Source organism: Anas platyrhynchos, chromosome 3 (assembly GCF_047663525.1).
Source record: "Anas platyrhynchos isolate ZD024472 breed Pekin duck chromosome 3, IASCAAS_PekinDuck_T2T, whole genome shotgun sequence".
Taxonomy (NCBI): Eukaryota; Metazoa; Chordata; class Aves; order Anseriformes; family Anatidae; genus Anas; species Anas platyrhynchos.
Genome location: NC_092589.1, coordinates 72,447,625 through 72,467,525, shown reverse-complemented (window position 1 = coordinate 72,467,525; position 19,901 = coordinate 72,447,625). Strand labels below are relative to the sequence as shown.

Sequence of the window (19,901 nt, the reverse complement as noted above, 5' to 3'; positions counted from 1 at the left end):
GGAATTTCTGTAGCACATAATGTAGCAAAGCTCATTGTGATCCCTTAGAGGATGGGGAGGTGACTTTTTAAATTAAAAACAAAACCAAACCAGACTATTTTCTTGCACTCACACAGTCATACCCACATACTCAGGAGCATCACACCACGTGTCTGCAAGTAGCAGGCAGGGCACACAGTTGCATGTGTCAAAGTGGTCTGGCCAGATATCCTTGGAATGAAGCGAGGGATGAGAGATGCTATCAAATACTTGTCTTCTGGGTGGTTCTAAGGTCAGCAGCTGTATGCTAAATTTGGATGTGGCTTTTGTACCCCAGGAGCTGTTAATGGTGAGGATCTGTCCTATTCCACCTCTGTGAGTCATTAACTGGCTTTTGTCTCCTGTTGGTTGTTTTACAGCCCCAGTGCTCTTGTGCTGTCATCTCAACAATTTAAGTCTATGGTTTGTCCTTTGTTTTAGTGTAAATGTGGTCCTTGTTTTTACCAGCTTGTGTACTTTGAGGAGCTGGTATGTAGACCTACTGTGTCCTTTGATCTGTTTATCTAGGTATCATCAGTGCATAATGTGCTTAAGGCCATTCTCACATTCTTTCTGGAGCTTCCACACTCAGGCATTCTCAAGTCATTGTCCAATCCTATCAGCCTTAATCTTTTTATCACAGAATTTCTTTAAGTTTTTATAAAACAGCAGTGGCAAATACCCATCGGTTTCATACCAGCAGCTCCTAATCTGGTATTACCATGTAAACCACCAAAGTATGTTTATCAGACCTACTATCTGATATCTTCCTTTTCCATCTTGTCAGTGCCAGAGAAAGCCTGGGATTTTGCTGTCACAGCTTTAGCTCTTTGGGCTTATCAGTTTAATCCTTTTCTTATTCTTGGTATTTCAGACTGTCTTGTTCATGCATGCAGATTTCTCCCTCTCCAAATCCTATGAACTTGCCCAATACTTCACAGTTTCTCTGTGCCTTAGGCTCCTGATTGGTTTCTACTCATGGGCTGACTCATTCCTTACACAGGGAGCCTTCTTGCCATGAAGAACATTCCCAAAGAGCAGCCACCTTCTGGTGATGGAGTGCCACGAGACTGAGTGGGGTGGTTGTTACTCCTCTCGATTCTATCTGTTTTTGGGGAGCCTGTCCCAGTGCCTGACCCCCCTCTGGGTGCAGACCCTTTCCCTAACCCCCAGCCTGACCCTTCCCTGTCCCAGCTCCATGCCATCCCCTCAGGTCCTGTCGCTGTCCCCAGGGAGCAGAGCTCAGCGCCTGCCCCTCCGCTCCCCTCCTGAGGGAGCTGCAGGCCGCCATGAGGCCTCCCCTCAGCCTGCTCTGCTCTGGGCTGAGCAAACCAAGGGACCTCAGCTGCTCCTCACACATCTTCCCCTCCAGACCCTTCACCCTCTTTGTAGCCCTCCTCTGGACACTCTCTAACAGTTTTATATCCTTCTTATATTGTGGTACCTAAAACTGCACACAGTGCTCAAGGTGAGGTCACACCAGAGTAGAGCAGGACAATCCCTTCCCTCGCCTGGCTGGCAGTGCTGTGCCTGATGCCCCCAGGGTATGGTTGGCTCTCCTTGCTGCCAGGGCATGCTGTAGGGTCATGTTCAACTTCCTGTTAACAAGAACTCCAGCTCCCTTTCTGCCAGGCTGCTCTCCAGCCTCTTGTCCACATTCTGCACATACAGCCAGGGTTGCCCTGTCCCAGGTGCAGAATCCGTCTGCTGCTGTTACTGAACTTCACATGGTCATTGATTGCCCATCTCTCTAATTTGTCCAGATCTCTCTGCAAGGCCTCTCTGCCCTTGAGGGAGTCAACAGCTCCTCCTAATTTGGTATCATCTTCAAACTCAATATACATTCAAGTCCTGCATCCAGATCATTTATGAAAGCATTAAAGAGAGCTGGCACCAAAATGGATCCCTGGGGAACCCCACTAGTGACTGGCTACCAGTCTGATGTGACCCCATTTACTATAATCCTCTGAGCCTCACCCATCAGCCCATTGTTCACCCATTCTACTATATATTTGTCTAGGTGTATGCTGGACATTTTGTCTAGAAGCATACTTTGAAAAACTGTTGAAAGCTTCATGGAAATCCAAAAAGATTACATAAACTAGCTTTTCACGATCAACTAGATGGGTGACCTTCTCATCAAAGAAAATTAAGTTGGTTAAGCAGGAATTTCCCCTTGTGAGCCCATCTTAGATGTGACCAATGACCTTCAGATGTTTTTCAATAACTCACAGAATATTTTTCTCCATAATTTTACCAGGCACTGAAGCGAGATCATAGACCACTACCAAGGTCATCTTTCTTGCCATTCTTGAAAATTGGAATAGTGTTTGCCAGCTTCCAGTCAAATGGGACCTTTTCAGAGTCCTCAGATGGTTGAAAAATAATTGAGAGTTGTCATGATGACAGTAGTGAGCTCTCTGAGTACTCTGGGATGAATCCCTTTGGGTCCTGTAGACTTATATGTATCTAGGTGAGCAGCAAATCCCACTAAGTTTGAGGGTCCTGGTAGTGTATTGTTCCTGCAGTCATGGTCCTCCAACTCAGGGCACCCAGGATCCCAGAGCCTTGGGACACAAGTTATACAAGTTAATCACTTGTGTAGTCTATTAGACTAAATCTTTTTTTTTTTTTTTTTTTTTTTTTTTTTGTGTGTGTGTGTGATTAAGGTGAAGTTATATGCACCAATTTTCCATATCTCTGATTAGGGATCACAAAGTTCACTGTCCACTATTTATACATAAAAGTTATTTAGATATTTGCTATCTTGTTTCTTTTTGGATGCTTTGACTGATGTATTGTACAGCAGCTGCTGAGATAATGTGGAGATGGGCTGACGACTTCTGTGGTGGGACTGGTAGAAGCCAAGGCATAATTTGGGCTCCCCCTCCTGCTGTTGTCCCTTTTATGGGTGTGCAGATGATAATTTATCACATAACCCAATTCTGTACACAAAGAGAAAGAGTTCACAATCTGACACCTGCTAAGATCAGCAGTGATATTTTAGTCCTTTCCTTTCCCTTAAAATCAGAAATAAGAAATTCTGATTTCCTATTCACTCACTCATTTGGCGTTAAGTTTTGACTGCAAAGATGGCAAATTGTTGGTGTAATTCTAGTGTGCTGGAATCTAGTGCTCTGGAAATAACATTAAAGTATGGTTGTGGATTTGCTAGTAGGGAAGCTACTCGTTGCTTAGATTGTAAGCTGATGAAAGTGAACTAAAAATGCTCACTCTTCTGAGAAATTAGAATGCAGTGGATGGAGATTGATCTTTCAGCAGAAAACTTCAAAGTGTCTTTTTTTTTTCTTTTTTTTTTTTTTTTCCCTAATGACTGTTTATTCTATTACATACTATTCTGCAATATAACCTGGAAAAACTCTCTGCTGATCATATTCCCAGTTCTTGCCATTGACACAGCAAAAATAGCTGAGTCACTTCAGGAAAGAGTGTTTCAGATTTGCCCAGCTTAAGCAAGGCTATTGCAACTGCTCTGTAGAGTGGTGGATGTAGGCTTCATCTCAGCAAATAAAGATAAGAATTCTCTAGTGAAAGGCTAGGGAGTAAAGCACTGAAACTCCCTGAAGTCATTCAACCCTCACTGGATCTTCAAGGAGATGACTGATTACAACAGTTGTCTTGACCAAACATTACAGTTCAGAAAGACTTTCATGTCTTAAAGAAGTAATAAACAGTGTTTTAATCCAGGACTTCAGAGAAAAAAATCATGCTAGACAGTGTGTGCCTGTGTCTGTTTGCTTATGTCGGGTACAAAGAGTCTTTTTAATGCAGCAACCCAGAAGCCTGAAGAGCGAAAGGCATTGGTGAAAAATGGGGGAGGAAATGAACCAGCAGTATGATTGGCTTACAGCTTGCTGCTGTTGTACATATTTTATAAATGAGAGCTTTGCACTTGACATATTTTTCAGAATACCTCAAAATATTGAGTAAATCCATTGATTTTGTTTTTAAGATAAGCGGGATTCTTATCAAGCAGAAATTTTAATTCTTTAAAAGAATCTTCAGAAAGTTGTAGCTGCTAACCATAACCCTGACTTTGATTTTTAAGAGCAGGTATCATGGTTTTGGTAAAGGATCATTAATAGGTAGATCCAAATTAAAAGAGCAATAAGTAGAAATATTGTTGGATTAGAAAGATGTTTCTTGAGTTAAATGAATTTATTCCAAATACCATTTTTTATATATGCTTTTTATTTTCTATGTAAAACACACTTATTACTCCATTATTTTTAAAACTAGATTTTTCCTATGTAAAATTTTGGAAATACTTAATTTCTTTAGAAGTATATTCAGTATTTATAGAACTGGTTGTGTGTCTTTCAAGCATAACCTTATTATTTTTGTAGAGCACCATAGCATGATAAAGGAGACCACCTGTGGTGCTTAGAAGTACCTAAATATGTAACAAATGTAGTAGAATAAAATTTACTTTCTATGTTAAGTAAATAGAATTTTAGTTCAAAAAATAATTGTTTTCTTAAATTTTTAAAACTAATGTAGTTGAATTACTTGCCCATTTGTGTGTATTTTAAATGAAGTTGCTGTATTTTGCTATGGAATTAGCTAATGCTGAGGATGAAATGCTGAAGTTGTGTGAAAATGACTTTGAAAAAATGAAGTTAATTTTTTGGATAAAAACGTGCATAACCTTTTGCTTTTTCAGTCGAGATATTAGACTAGATGGGACAGATGAAAACTCCAAACCTGCAAGCCAGCACTTCAGAAAGCTGTAGCTCCTATGTCCTAGCTCTGTCCCAGGCTTAAGTGAGTCGCAGATGTGAAATGCTACATATGCAGTGAGTCACATGGATCAGGGTTGTGAGTTGTGCTGTGTATCTGTATAGTTTGTGCAAACTGGCCATTCGTTCAGGTTTTCTGGATGTAAAGCATTTGGGTCACTAGAAAGAAGGTGACTGCACAAGCATTTGGACATAAAGTAAACGAGAAGCAGTTTAATATCCCAGTTAATAATACTGGCAGGCTTGACAGTTTTGGATGGAGATGATACAGAGGCACAAGGTCAAGAGTTAGTGGCTGGTTCACTTGGTTACAAGGGTTAGAGAGGGCACAAGCTGAGTCACAGGTGCGTGTAGCTGATAAAAAGGGCACGTGCTGACACAGAGAATTACTGTCGTGTATGCTTATCTTGTGTTTGCTTTTATCAAGCTCTCTATGCAAATGATTCCCTCTTCCTATTAATCTTCTGAAAGAGACAACGTTTTAATGCATTTGTTTGTGTTGCAAAAAAAAAAGACAGTGCCTCTGTTATTTTACTGTTTTCAGTGTTTGAAGGAAGAGAAGTGAAGATGTGGGGAGAAAATGTGATGCATATAAATCCCCTTTTTAGTCTATGAAAATATTTAATTTTTACACAGTCATCTGAAAATAGTCCAGTTGTAATTGTACTTGTAGTACTAAATACATTTTCTTGGGTTGAAATGTCTTGTTTCACAATTGACAGTTTTGTTTCTATATAAATGCAGCTGCTTCTCCTCTGATGTGGATACTACAACAATTGGGTCTTACCACAAAAAATATTTACCTGTTACATCATCTAAATGATCTGTCCTAAAATTACCTTTTTTTTTTTTTTTTTTTTTTAAGTTTTATTTACTTTGTGTAATAATATTTTGGGCTTAATTAGTGTACTTCTTTATGGTAAATTAAGTCTGATTTTAAAGAGAAACCTATAGAACATAATGGGGGGGGCATACATTGGTGTACTCAGGGAACATGTACTGTTATAGTGGGGCTTGGGGATGCTCACCAAGTTACTGATGTGTGATGGGGTCTCTTAGCCAACTGTGATGGGTTCAGAAGGATCTTTGCATGTGAAAAGTTAGAATGAATTTGTGAGCTGCTTGATAGTAAGCTACTGTCCTGGACTGCAAATAGTATACCAAATTTAGCTGTGAAATGTGTTCTTTTTTTTTTTATTTATTTATATTATTATTATTGTGTCTTTTAATCTTCATCGTGGTCTCACAAGGACTTGATGCTGTAGAAGTGCCATAGGCTTGCATCATTTAAAAGACAAATTTTGACTTGCAGGTCCTTGCCCAATCCAAGTGAGGTGGGGGGAAAGGAAAAAGACTGGTAGCTTCATTGAGAACTTTAAAATTTGGGTCTTGTTACATAATCCACAGTGCAACTCTAAAACACAAGAGCATTGCCTGACATGTTTGGTTGCAGATATGTTCTGGATATATGTGTGCAACTTGGTTGTGACAGGACCTAGCATTAAACCCTTCTGGCAAATCGGGCTGTCATCTTTGAATTGAGGAGCTAACACTTTGTTATGCAGAGTGTTATTGATCCGAAATCAAAACAGAACGTGATTCTTAGTGTTAATCTGGTTGGTATTTAGAGAAAGAAAAACAAAAAACAAAAAACAGTGCTAATTTGGGGTGGGGGAGAGAGGGAAGGAAAGATGAAAGCATGCCTGGGAATCTCAAACGGAACTCCAATTTTTCAAGTCATTAATTAAAAATATGATTATGTTGTGCTTTAAAAATTGTCTCAGTCAGCAGAAAACATTCTTGTATGACTTCTGAAAGGAAAAACAAGTGATTACAGCCATTTCTTATCGATCTGTTCCTTGTTTATTCTTCCTACCACAGCATTTTCAGACTTCATTAAGTGTCAAAGGTCAAGCTCAGTTTGCCATGAAATCCGAACGCGTACGTTTTTCTGTTAATGATTGACTTCAGCCTTTTTTAAAAGGTTCCTGAAGGCTTTTGTTTGTAATCTCTACTAGCAGAATTTGACTAACAGTGCATTTTTTATTTTTGAGCTTCTGTCTTATCAGTTCTTATTAACTTAAATATTTCTTTATTTTACTTTAACGTCGCCAGTTTTATAGAAGCTCTGAAGTTCTAGCAGTAAAAGTTGTTTGGCTGTAAGGACATCTTTCTTTAACCATTTTAGAGTCTTATTTGGTATCATATAGCTTGAAGAAAACACCATGTTTAGTTTCCTATGATGTTTGCTTTGGATTCAGCAGGACTATCTGATTTGTTTATGCGATAAGGGTGGGGAGCAACAAGCAAAAAAAAAAAAGCAAAAAACAAAACAACCTCAAAACTGCCTAAGCCTGTGTTATTTTAGCAAGAATAAATGAAATTGTTAAGCTGTCAGTTATCCACTGTCACTGCATCTACCTGTTCCATCACTGTATTTTTTTCTGATTTCACCCATTTTTCTGATTTCTTTCTCTTTTCCTGCAGCTTATGCTCGCAGTCTTATCTGACTTGATCTCAGTAGAAATTCTAATCTTGTCATTACTTCTGAAGCCAGAGGGTGAAACTAGTCTAGTCCTGCTTTTGTAAATGGCAAGCTTGGGGAAGATCACTGTGTTGATGATATACACAAATCCCTTTTGGCACTTGGTGGTCTTTAAAGTTTTTCCACACATGATGTCAAGAGAACACACAGCGTATAAAGCCTTAGAAGAAATCAGTCTATGTTCTGATTTTCATATAATGTTTGTAATATATAGTTTCTTACTCATATTATATAAACTTATTCTGCTACTTTCACAACCTACAGGCAAGCTTATGCTTCTTTCCACCCTGTTGCACGAAGATCAAAACGGCATGTTGAAATCTGAAGTAGCATTTTGGGCAGTCACAGGGCGTGCTGAAGAGATGCTGTGCATAAACATACTAAACCTTACGGCTATTTGTAGTCTGCTGAGTTCAGTCTTTTCATTCAGATTAAACTGATTTTTGTGGTCTGTTCGTGACTTAATGCTGTGATAGCATACAGCTTGGTTATGGAAACAGAGATCTCTTTATTGGGATCCAGTGGGTCACATATAGTTCTTGGTTTCTGATTCATTGTAGTTCCCAACATCTTTCAGTAATAAGGTTATTTAATAACTGACTGGCTCACAAAGGACAAGAGAAAGGAGGATCAGGGAAAAAACAATGCGTTGTATTCCTCTCAGGTGTTTCAACTCGTGCCTGGTTCATCAGTGTTTATGTATTAGCCATGATCTCTTTGTGTTGTGGAAATCTGATCAGATTTATAGATCACTCTGATTCTTAAAGACTGTTCAAGATAACTTATTTTGAGGACACCGAAGCTATTTCCTTGCACTAAAATTTCTTTGCCCTGAATATATTAAAATTTTCCTTTAAATCAGGGCTCATATTTTGGATAGCGTTGCTTTAAGGGAGAGCCTACCTCAGATATCTGCAATGTAACCTGAGTTCAGAGTATAGGAAGCTTCCTGTGGCAGCATTATGTCATAAATTTATTTTTAGACCTTAAACACATACTTGCTCTAAGTGGGACCAGCAGTCTTTTTGAGTAGAGCAAGCAGTGCACTCGCTTTATGACAGTGGGGATTCTAGATGTCACATATGTGTATGGATATATATATGTATGTGTCACCATACTACATGATTTCAAATTCCCCTGTCATATATCTACTGGCATACGTTCTGTGATCTAGGGGCTGCTCAGTAATGGGAATAACTGAGTGGAAATTCAGTTGTTCTCTCCACTGTGCCCCCAGTGATAGGAACATGAGGGTGCTCTAAATTCATCAGAATTCACGAGAAGCTCCTGAGCTGTCAGACAGTTTTCGTGAGCTCGTGTCAGCAGGGAATGTGGCGCAAGTCATTTGACATCTTTGGCTAGCGACAGGCTGGTTAAAAATAGGGCTGGCAACTTCTGGGGGGCTGATCTACAGGGGCTCCGTGGGCATGCGAGGATATTCTGATGGTTTTGTGGGACTGTTACTAGCTAACAGCTCTTGAACAGTTCCACCTTTTACAAATTACTAGCTTTTCCCTGGAGGAAAAAAATAATTAATTAATTAGTTAATGGGGAAAAGAGGATGCCTCTGGAGTGCCTTAGGCAGAGGGTAACCCCGTGCTTCTGGGTACGTGCAATAGGAAGAAAACAATTCTGATGGAAAAACTGCATCAGTAGGAGGGAGATTGGTAGTTTTATAATAATGAAGCTTACATCTGTAATGCTAATAATAGTTTCTAGAGATCTGCCTGTAAGGATCTCTTTGGCTTAAAATTCAAGGATGCCATCTACTCCTTCCCATTTCCTGAGGGGGATGAGGGGAGGGAAGGTATCCTGATCTTTCACCTTTGCCCTTTTTTTTTTTCTTACTTGAAAGAGTCTTTACATTTTCCTAAGTTCCACATACAAGGAATTGGTGGCTGACCTAACATTTCTAACCTAAGATTTTTTATTTTTATTTTTTCTTGAGGAACTGCTGAGGCTTATTAACATGATCTTCAGCACCTATTTTTTTTTTTTTTTTTCAAGAAGCAAGGATTTAAAACAGTATTCCTCCAGAATTGGTGCCTGAGCGTGTTCTGTAATTGATTGCAGTAAAACACAGTGGAGCCAAAGCACTATCGGTAGAGCAAAATGTTCTTGAAGAATGTTTAGATGCAGCCTTCTGCTTTGGAAAACCCTTGTATTCTGCTCTGGTGAGGCCGCACCTCAAGTACTGTGTTTGGATTTGGGTCCCTCACTGCAAGAAGGACATCGAGGCCCTGGAGCATGTCCAGAGAAGGGCAACGAAGCTGGTGAAGGGCCTGGAGCACAAGGCCTGTGAGGAGCAGCTGAGGGAGCTGGGGGTGTTTAGTCTGGAGAAGAGGAGGCTCAGGGCAGACCTTACTGCTCTCTGCAGCTACCTGAAAGCAAGGTGTGGGGAGCTGGGGGTCGGCCTCTTCTCACAGGTAACTAGTGATAGGACTAGAGGGAATGGCCTCAAGTTGCACCAGGGAAGGTTCAGGTTGGCAATGAGGAGGCATTTCTGCTCAGAAAGAGCAGTCAGGCACTGGGACGGGTTGCCCAGGGAGGTGGTGGAGTCACCGTCCCTGGGGGTGTTTGGGTAAAGGTTGGATGTGTGGTGCTTGGCGACATGGTTTGTGGGTGACGTTGGTGGTAGGGGAATGGTTGGACCAGATGATCTTGGAGGGCTTTTCCAACCCTAATGATTCCGTGATTCTGTGAGGTTTCTAAGCTGCTTATTGCTGTTGGGAGGACACAGCAAAGGAAAAGGTATTACAGTATGCTAGCCCTGTTTTACGTGTTCTTTGTCTATGTACTTTGTGGTGATCAGAAACAGGATGCTAGGCTAAACTAGTCTGATCTAGACTGTATTGCAGTTACTTCATTCTTAAAATAAATACCATGTAAATTTGATTATGCGGGCAAGGAATTATTAATGAGAGCTGAAGACTGAGTTATGGAGTAGTTTTCTGTAAGATGATGTGGGTGCTGAAAGTGTACAAGTGTTCTGGGATAGGATAGAAATAGAAGTTCTCGTAAGAGAAGTCTCACTTGAATGCCACTGAATGCACTGAGGGAAAAAAAAAAAAAAATTTTCAAAACAGAAAACAAAACTGGCTCAAGAAGTCTTCGTCTGTGAATGGTTTGAGGCTGGGAGAGTCCCCGTTCTTGCATAAATCACAGCTAATCACTTAATGTAAAAACCTTCATACTTCTGTTGTAAATATTGTCTTTCCATTTTCTTCAAGTATTTTTATAAAAATACAAGGAAGACACTCCTAAGTAGTATTAAAGCTGTGTATTCAGAAGTTACTAAGTGCCATTAGTTAAGCAGTTACGTTAACTCTGTATTATAATTTCATTGTAATACATTACTTTTTTCCATGCAAACCTTTTCACTGTGTGACAGTGAAAGTTGTTAAATGTGTGCTGCCCATATAGCTTGTCCTATATTGCTTATTTTACGCATTCACTTAAAAACATTTTTTCTTAGAAATCTACTTTCTAGGGTACTTGAAACAATAAGAATCTCACATATTTCCTTTAGTATGTGAGAGAAGTGTTTATTTCCATCTCATAAATCTAGAGACTGACCTGGTTTTACATGTAGTTCTGGAGTCTGAAGCAGTTTGTCCCTGGTTCTGTGCTTTCTGCTCATTTTGAGTTAAAACGAGAACTTTACATTATCCAGCATCGTTACAGGCTGTACTGACAACCGTCGGTGTCGTACAGCCCGAGATACTGTGCTGGTTACCTAAGGGGACAGTGGGAGGTGGGCTTTTTAGGAAGCACACCTGACAGCGAGCAGCATTGTAGGGGATGGTTGGCCAGGCTGTTCTGCAGATATTTCAGAACAGTGTAGCTGTGGGTCTTAGTGCATGGCAATCTGCACAAATATCTGTGATATTAAGCCTAGAAAGCTCGCTCTCGCTTTCGAAGGTCTGTGCTTCCGTCTTAGCGCGTGTAATGCCAAGTACATTGTTCTCCCAGCTATCCTGTGTGGGGTAATTATACTGCTGTCTTGGTTTGCTGCATGAGCTACACAAACACGTCTGATTTTTTTTTAATGTGGGGAAACAAAACGTTTCAGAGTTGCTTTTGAATCCTCAGTTTAAATATTCTTCTCTTCATTTGCGCCCATCACTTCTCTTCCAGACAATAGCTTTTTGTTCCCTGTCTCAACGAGAAAATTCTTGGGGGAAAATATTTAGAAAAAATCTTGAAGTTCATTAGGGCATGAACGGTGTTATTAGTGTATTAAGCCAACCACTTGAAAGACATTTGTGAGGATAAGACTGATAAGGCTTAGTGTAAGGCACAGAAAACTTTTGGTGTAAAGAGGAATGTTACGGAGGGGTAGCCTTTATTTATGTTTATGCATGGTTTAAGCATTCCAACACGATACGGTACTAATGCTGTTTCTGTTGTCTTCTAAGTCTTAATGTTTGTGTCTAGAGAGTGAACTAAAACTTCTGACAGATTGATATGTAGTTTGGGACATCAGTGTGTATTGTGTAATCCAGCTGTGGCAATGGGGGTGATTTTGGGAACAGTCAGATATTGGCTACTTACATTTATTGCTAAAGCAAGACATGCCATTTAAATTAATAAACCGTAACAAAACCAAAAAAACCTTTTGCTTTTACTTAAAAAAAAAATAAAAATAAAATAAACAAAAAGCAAACAAACAACAAGAACAACATAAAAACTTAAAACAAAAAAAAAGTAAAATGGCAGCATATTTGTGGAGTATGCGTATATAGCTGTATGTGTATATACTATAGCTGTAGACTTTTGAACACAAATAGTGTGTGAGCATGCACTCAGATTACAGCTGCATAATTTATATTTGTAGTGAACTGATAAGAAAAGGACATGGAGCTGTAACTTTTATCTCATGTAATTTTAGTTACAGTATATATTTTTTTCAGTGGCATAGAAACACTTTTTGATATAGTTGCTACCAATAGGCGTGGTATATCAATATCACTATCAATGGTCTGATATTTTAACATAAGAACTAACTTCTGTTTTGTTTTCTAAGGAAGCTCAATAACTGGTTGTTTTGCAGTTTTATGGTTTGAGGAGTTAATTCTTAAGTTCCAGTGCCTAAAGGAGGGCTTAAGTCCTCCTAAAGTAAGAATAGCTTTTCTTCTGCGGCAATCAACATGCTTTGTGTATGAATGTTAATGCAGTTACAGGGAGCGCTTAGGTGTTGTATTACTATCTGAACTAACAGCTTTGGAATAAAGCCAGCATGTGGCCAGGAAAGCAGCCAATAGCCTGGAAGAAAAATGTTTTAATTAGTATGTAATAAGTGCTCTAGAGAACTCTTGCAATCCTGGCAAGCTGTGCATTTGTAATTTTTCATATTAGTTATTTGGGACAGTTACTGTAATTTATGTTTTAAAATGCGGAAGACAATTACAACTTGTACCTTTCTCACACTGAGTGGAAGAAGTGGAAGAATGCCTGAAAGCTTATTAGGGCAAAGAAAAATTGAAAATCACATATGGCCTTCAACTTCTTCACAGAATCAAGATACTGCAGTAAGACCTGCTTGCCTTAAGGAAATAAATTATTCACACGTGCTCTTCTGCTTATGATATCTTAGTTTATTTATTTATTTATTTATTTTAGTTAGTTGTTCATGAGAGGGCTGCAGTTTCCTGTAGGTGGGTAAGTGGTAAAGCTTGGACTCCTGCTTCTGGATTCAATCGTGGTGCTGTTGTGAAATGCATCAGTGTGTCGGGTTACGTGGCAAGGGCTTGGGTGCAGGGGGCTGTAGGGGTGGCCTCTGTGAGCAGAGCCCAGCAGCTGCCCCAGGTCAGAGCAGAGCCAGCTCCAAAAAGGGACCTGCTATGGAGGTTGTGCTGGGTCTGGCAGGGATGGAATTAACTTTCCCTGCAGCCTCCTGGCTACCAAAACCTTGCCATGTAAAAACAGTGCATTCATAATAAGGTCGTCGTCCTTCCTTTCTACCGCACGCTATGTGGGAAATCTGTGCAACCCCCCTTCTGTTGTAGGCCAGCCTGTCATTGCAGTAATAAGGAGGAAATCAAGTGATAAAGGCATGTTTCTTTCATTAGGAAACATGAAAAGACAAAGTCAGCATGTTGCTAATTGAATGTCATTTGAGCTGAATGTTTTCACTGCAGGCTTTTATATTCTAATTTTATTAGCTCTGTAAGCCATTAAGAAGTACTATAAAATATTTGATTAAGCCAAGGAGAATGCTACACAAACCACACAGCCTGTGCTAACTGGGAAATAGGACTGCTGCACGCTTACACGGGGCTCTGAAGTAACTTGGGCTGCGACTTTATGCGGGCTACTTGAACTCTTCCAGTTGCCCACCTTCTTCAGCTGGTTTGTCGCAGGGAATGAGGCCTCTCATAGGCAGGCAGAAAGGAGCTTCAGACATTTCTTTGACCACTGCTGATCTGATGACAGTGAGCCTTGCCATGCCCACTTCCCAAGCTCCAGCTGCCTGTTCTCTTGGCCTTGGATGGCAGAGGCAGGCATGCCCCACCAGCACAGGCTGCCCAGAGAAGCTGTGGGTGCCCCATCCCTGGAGGTGTTCAAGGCCAAGCTGGATGGGGCTTTGGGCAACAAAATGCCTCTACAAAATGCTCCTTGAAACTCCACGATATTTATCACATGCTCAAAAAACAAAACAACCCCCCAAAAAAGAACAACCACCAACACACTCGCACACATAAAAACAAACTATCCCAAACAGTTCATAGTTCATTGAGATCATTGTTTGCACTAAAATTACGGTTTTATTTCATGTGCTCTCATTATTTGTCTCTAGCCATCTGTTCTCTTTTGTCTTTCATTTACATTGTAAACTCTTTTGAAGAAATGGTTCTTTGTTTGCTTGTTTGTTTTACTCTGTGTTTTTTCAGTGCATAGCACAATGGGGTCTTCATTGGTGCATATGCCTCATCAGCACTTCAGCAGCTTATAAATCTTGGTATTGGTATATCTGCTTCCAAACAGTGTCCCTTAGGTCTCTTGGATACTTATTGATTTCAGGCAGCCTTATTTACCCTTATCACTGAATCACAATTGCTTCTCTAACTCTCTTTAGCAAAGATACTCTAAACAAAATCCCAACACAAATTTAAACCTATTCCAGAAAGGAGTTAAGATATTTTTTCCCAATGCATCTTGCATCAAAAGCTTTTTTCACTACTTTTCCTCCCCTAAATAGATGGGGAAGTTTACCCACTTCTATATGCTTGTTATAAACACTGTGTTAGAACAGCATGGGGGGTTACCTTTATGACCTGGGAGCACCACTGAGTGTAACGTCACTAATGTGTATTTGGGAAAATGATTACATGATAGCTGGTAAATGATGCAGTTCTGTATGCCCATATAAAATGAAGCAGAAAGTTGATTTTTAATTTAAAATTAATCAAATACTCTTCCACCTAAGTTACTTGAAGATATTGCAGCACGTGAGTCGGTATGCTCGAAATTCAGCCACAAAAGTGTGTTTTGTAACTTTAGTGAACTCACCTGAACTGAGTCTTAATGATCTAAAGATTCATTTATTTATAACCAAACAACTATGGTTTAAACAATACTTTTAGAGCTGGAGCTGGATCTAGATCGATGCAATTAAAGTTTGTTAAACTTTTCAGCAAACCTAGCTGCTTAAAGTCATTGAAGCACAGACTTAAATCAAGTGAAATGTATTACTATATATTTCAGAATGAACGTGGAGTTATCGTTAATGGGCTAGTCATCATCTTCAATACTTGCTCAGTCACTGGTGGAATAATTGTGTTGAAAAAAAAAAAAGAATACAGAAAAGCAATAATAATTTGTGTAGTTAATTGTATTTCTTCAACTGATGAAGTCTAAATCATTTGATCGTGTAAATTGCTCAGGCTTTTAATTTTTACCATGTTAGGTAAATGTATTTTAAAAACTATATAAATATACAGTTTTAGGTATCATGATATGTTTCTGAATTAAAACAAATAGTAGCTGAAAGCTTAAATTACTCAGTCTTCTAAAACACTGTCTTTTTCTATTCTGCAGCATGGGTGAGCTCTCTTTCTATGGGAATGGTCTTCTTCTGTTCTCCAATAGTCAGCATATTCACAGACCTGTTTGGTTGTCGAAAAGTTGCTGTTATTGGAGCTGCAGTAGGGTTTGTTGGACTCCTTTCAAGTTCTTTTGTAAGGTAAAAGCATTTATTTACATTCAAAGTATATTTTATCAGTTTTACAATGTAGAGGTTATGTTGGTCCTATCAGCTGAATATGAAGAAATAAGCAGTGCTACTTTATATTATCTTCTAGCTGAAGCTTAGAAACCTTGTTCTATCTGTTTCTGTTTTTCTAACTATATGCCTTTTGTCGAAACTCCCGAGTGGAGCTTTTAACTTCAAAAATTATTTTTAAAATATAATCTAACCTCATAACAGCACATCCTATTTAACAGGATCTACTATGTGTGAGTCTATCGACGGCAAGACTACACAGTAACCTCCAGGGAGGTGTTAATCCTCAGTCAAATCAATGTTTTCTTCTATTCTTACTGTTCCAGTTGCCTAACCCTAAGATAGTGACAAACTTGGTACAATGATATATGCTTAGAGTTTACTGTCTTTAAGGAAATCTCAGTTCTTTCTTTTGTGACTAAAAATACTTAAACAGTAGACGAGTGGTTTTCTTCCCTCCAGATTACACTTTATTTTCTGTAAATTTTGCAGAATAAATCCTAAAAAGTTTGAGTGACTGCTTTGTTTTACATGCACAGTAGAAGATGAGGAAACAGGAAACTTACTTTAGTCATCAGCAGAAACTGTTTAGTGAAGATAGGAAAATAGCAAAATAAACTATATTTACATCTAGTTCTTAGTCTTAGCAGAGAACAGAGACTCTGCTAAGTGCATACAAGGCTTGAACGAAAAGCAAAATTCTGAAAAGTTTTCTGCATAGAAGAAAACATATCCATACCAACAGGCTTGTGAGAATGTGCTTTCTGTGCCTGTGTTCTGAACCAGACAGATGTGAGCTCTCTGTTATCTGAATGGGTGGATGTCAATGCTGCATGGCACCATGCCTGAGCCAATGCATCTAGCTTGGGTTATGTCCTCTAACGTGAAAACATACCCACAAGTTTACTGAAAGAGAAGACAAGTGGTCCTGGCTTAGGTGCTGAGATTTGTGTTTTTATTTATTCTGACAATAAATACTATTTATGGGAAAAGGTAAACTACTACTTGCTACTTGAGCAAGTGTCTCTCTCTTTTTTTTTAGTTAATCCAAATGCAAATACATTTTATTTAAAGCAAACAAACTAAACAGAGCACCTACTCCGTGATATGTTTTAAGAGGCTTGTCACCACATTTGAGGTGAAAACTAAAGAATATGTATTGGAAAAGTCATTTCTCCCTGTATAACACAATATTGTGGTAACTGATAAATAATAACAGAGCCTCATTAATGCTAAATTAAAAGGAAAGTTGTTTCCTGCCTTTGAAGATGAGGTTGTCATCCTTATACATTTCCCTGATATCCACTGGAACAACACTACAGAAGCTGCATGCCAAAGGAAGTTATTTTGTACTGGTTTTAAAAAATACTTTTAGCTTGTTTGAATTTTGTTTTAGAATTTGAGCAGCACTTGTGCTTTGGATGAGAGATGAGTTCTTATTATAGTACATTACAGGTTAATGTGCATTCTTAGTGTTTTATTGTGTTACTCACACTATAAAATGATTTATGCTGATGTTATCAGTTAATTGAGGATGTATAGTTCAGATATAGAAGTGCTCTAGAAGTGATGAAATTTCATACAGCAGGCAAATCTAAATATGATTTACTGCTTTTGTTACATACATACTTGATACAAATTGTATCTCTTAGGAAGCTGAGATGTAAGAGCATTTGCAGTGCAAGAAAAATATTTTTTTGATGTATATCATACTGCAAACTGTTTGAATCTACAGAAAGGAAGCAAAAGTTATTTGTCCTTACTGTATTATGTTCCTCCTCTCATTTTATATCTTCTGATTTTATTTTTCTTGGATGTTTTCCATTGCTTAAGGTAATCAGTCTTTCCCTCTTACACTGTTTCTTTTGGCTACCTCGTATATAATGTTTTATAAATTGATAGTTTAGTTTCGAAAGCAACAATAATGTTACACATGTAGTCCTTTTCACAATTACATACAACACCATAGTTGATGGTTAATCAAATACTGTTTTCTAAGAATTTCTGTAATTGCATGGGAAGCTTGCAGAACATGCAGAGATGCTGGCAGCTAACATTCTGTGGTGAAACACGCCAAATAAAGCATTCATACTATTAATAAATAAATAAACTGTTTTTCTGCAGCTGCTTTAAAAGCGGGTGTTAGCAGATTAAAAAGAACCTATGGTTAATTTATAAACATATATATATATTTTAAAAAAGTAAAAAAATCACATTTCTCTTTAGAAAGTTGTTATAATGCTTCTCGCACATTGGTGCCCTTTCATCAAAATGTAAAAATGTTTTCTTTGAATTATCAATAGTAGAGTACTAATTTAATACTAACACTGTTACTACATACTGTTAAGATTTCTTGCACAACGAGCTTTTTATGTCTGTCTGTGATATAATGCAATGGCCTTAATTAACTTCAGTCATGCTGTATAGTAGGTGATGGTGGAGAAACTTGTGATGGGGATCCTCCTTAACATGATCTGAAATACTTCATTGTTAATTCTTTTTTCTTTCTTGGCATATCCAGTATCTGAATCAAAACAAAGAATTTAGAATATATAATAAAGAAGGGAATATTTGTCTTAAACCATAATAACTAAAATTCTGTAATTTCCTAATAATGGTTTATATTACTAAAACTTAAAAAAAATATCTTTTTATTACTAATAATGCTTACTGCTTTTGCTGTTGTATTTTCATAATAAGCTATGTAAATGTTTAATTCTTCTCGGTTCATGAGGAGGACCAAATATTATGTTTGAACTGCTAGAACAAGGAAGAAATGTGTAAGCCAAAGCAATATAATCATATTTAAGCAAACAAAAGAAACGTTAACAAATAATAATTAAAAAAAAAAAAACAAACCAGTAATATGTTTAAAGTTATATTTGGCGCATTCATCTTGACAATGATTTTTAAAATTTTATTCAGACTACTTGGTATAATTCTACTGAAATACCTGCTACTTGGTATAATTCTACTGAATTAACTAATTCTGTTCAATGAAGTTCTAGGAAATGTTCATTATAAAAAAGAGTTGATTAATTAAGTTTACACGGTGTAATTCAACCACAAGTACACAAACTCTTAACTCACTCCTGAAAATCTGTCAATTCATTAGAAAAACTCTTGTATATGGTAGTTCAATGTGAGTATAAGTGCTTAATGAAACATTATTTTTTTTCTTTTCTTTTGATACAGCACCATTGAACCTCTGTATTTCACCTATGGAGTCTTATTTGCCTGCGGCTGCTCATTTGCCTACCAGCCGTCTTTGGTCATTCTTGGGCACTATTTCAAGAAACGCCTTGGACTAGTGAATGGCATCGTCACTGCTGGCAGCAGCTTATTCACTGTGACACTGCCCTTCCTCTTGAGAGTTTTGATTGATTCTGTTGACCTGTTCAACACCTTACGGGTCCTGTGCGTCCTCATGTTTATTCTGTTCCTGGCTGGCTTTACGTACAAACCCCTCGTTTCCAACGCCAAAGACAAGGAGGTAGCAAAGAAGGGCAAGTTCAGATTTCCTCCTGAGAAAAAGATTTTCAATTTCTCCGTTTTCAAAGTTATGAGTTACCGAATCTGGGCTTTTGGGATTCCAGCTGCACTTTTTGGCTACTTTGTGCCTTATGTCCACTTGGTAAGTGCAGATCTTTTCCTGCATATGATGTATTTAAAAGTACTGTAATTTCCCTTTGTGCTATGAACAAAGATCAGTGATAGGAATCAACATTTAAGTTAAAGATGTTTTGGGGAGAAACATGAAATTAATTCTGATGATGTCTGTGATTAAAGGAGATTCCAGGGCTCTAATCAAAACCAGTAGACAAAGCCAGTTAAAATTTTAGCTCCTTGTTCTCAACTTCAGGTTCTATAGCAAGAAAGATGTAAAATACTTTAACCATGAAAAGAGACATTTGAAAAATATTCTGTGCTATTCTGAAGAGGGTGATAAGGAGGATTGCTTGTTGTTTTTGCCACTGAGCTGCAAACATTGCCAATGGTACTTGTGCATTTTAGAGGTATAATGAGAGGAAGGAGTAAATAGTAGGAAAAGGGAAAAATATCTGATTTCTAATTTTTGTTCCATTAAATTATGATATGTTTGTTAAAAATTGCATTTTAGGCTATATTTTATCAGCTATTTTCCTTTTTTTGTTAAATGCAAAAGATTAGGATTTATCTGTCTCTCAGACTTTAGTTTTGTGGTTTATCACTATAGCACATATTTCTGGCCCTGTTATCTTGGGGCTTCTAGTTGCCATTTCAACATTTTTTTTTTTATCACTGTTTACAATAACTGCTACAGCATTAGTTTCTGATGGTGGGGAATCTGGCAATCAACCATTTCTTATTCATG

The 19,901-nt window shown here is 38.2% G+C and overlaps 1 protein-coding gene across 1 annotated transcript in view; it reads left to right on the top strand.

The window, feature by feature from the left end:
- The window catches only part of SLC16A10 (solute carrier family 16 member 10), a 67,248-nt gene that overhangs the window by 19,278 nt on the left and 28,069 nt on the right, over positions 1-19,901 (top strand). Inside the window, exons 2-3 of the mRNA XM_027454698.3 lie at positions 15,364-15,508; positions 18,743-19,181. Of these exons, the coding sequence (XP_027310499.3) occupies positions 15,364-15,508; positions 18,743-19,181 (584 nt within the window). The remainder of the gene's footprint in view (positions 1-15,363; positions 15,509-18,742; positions 19,182-19,901) is intronic.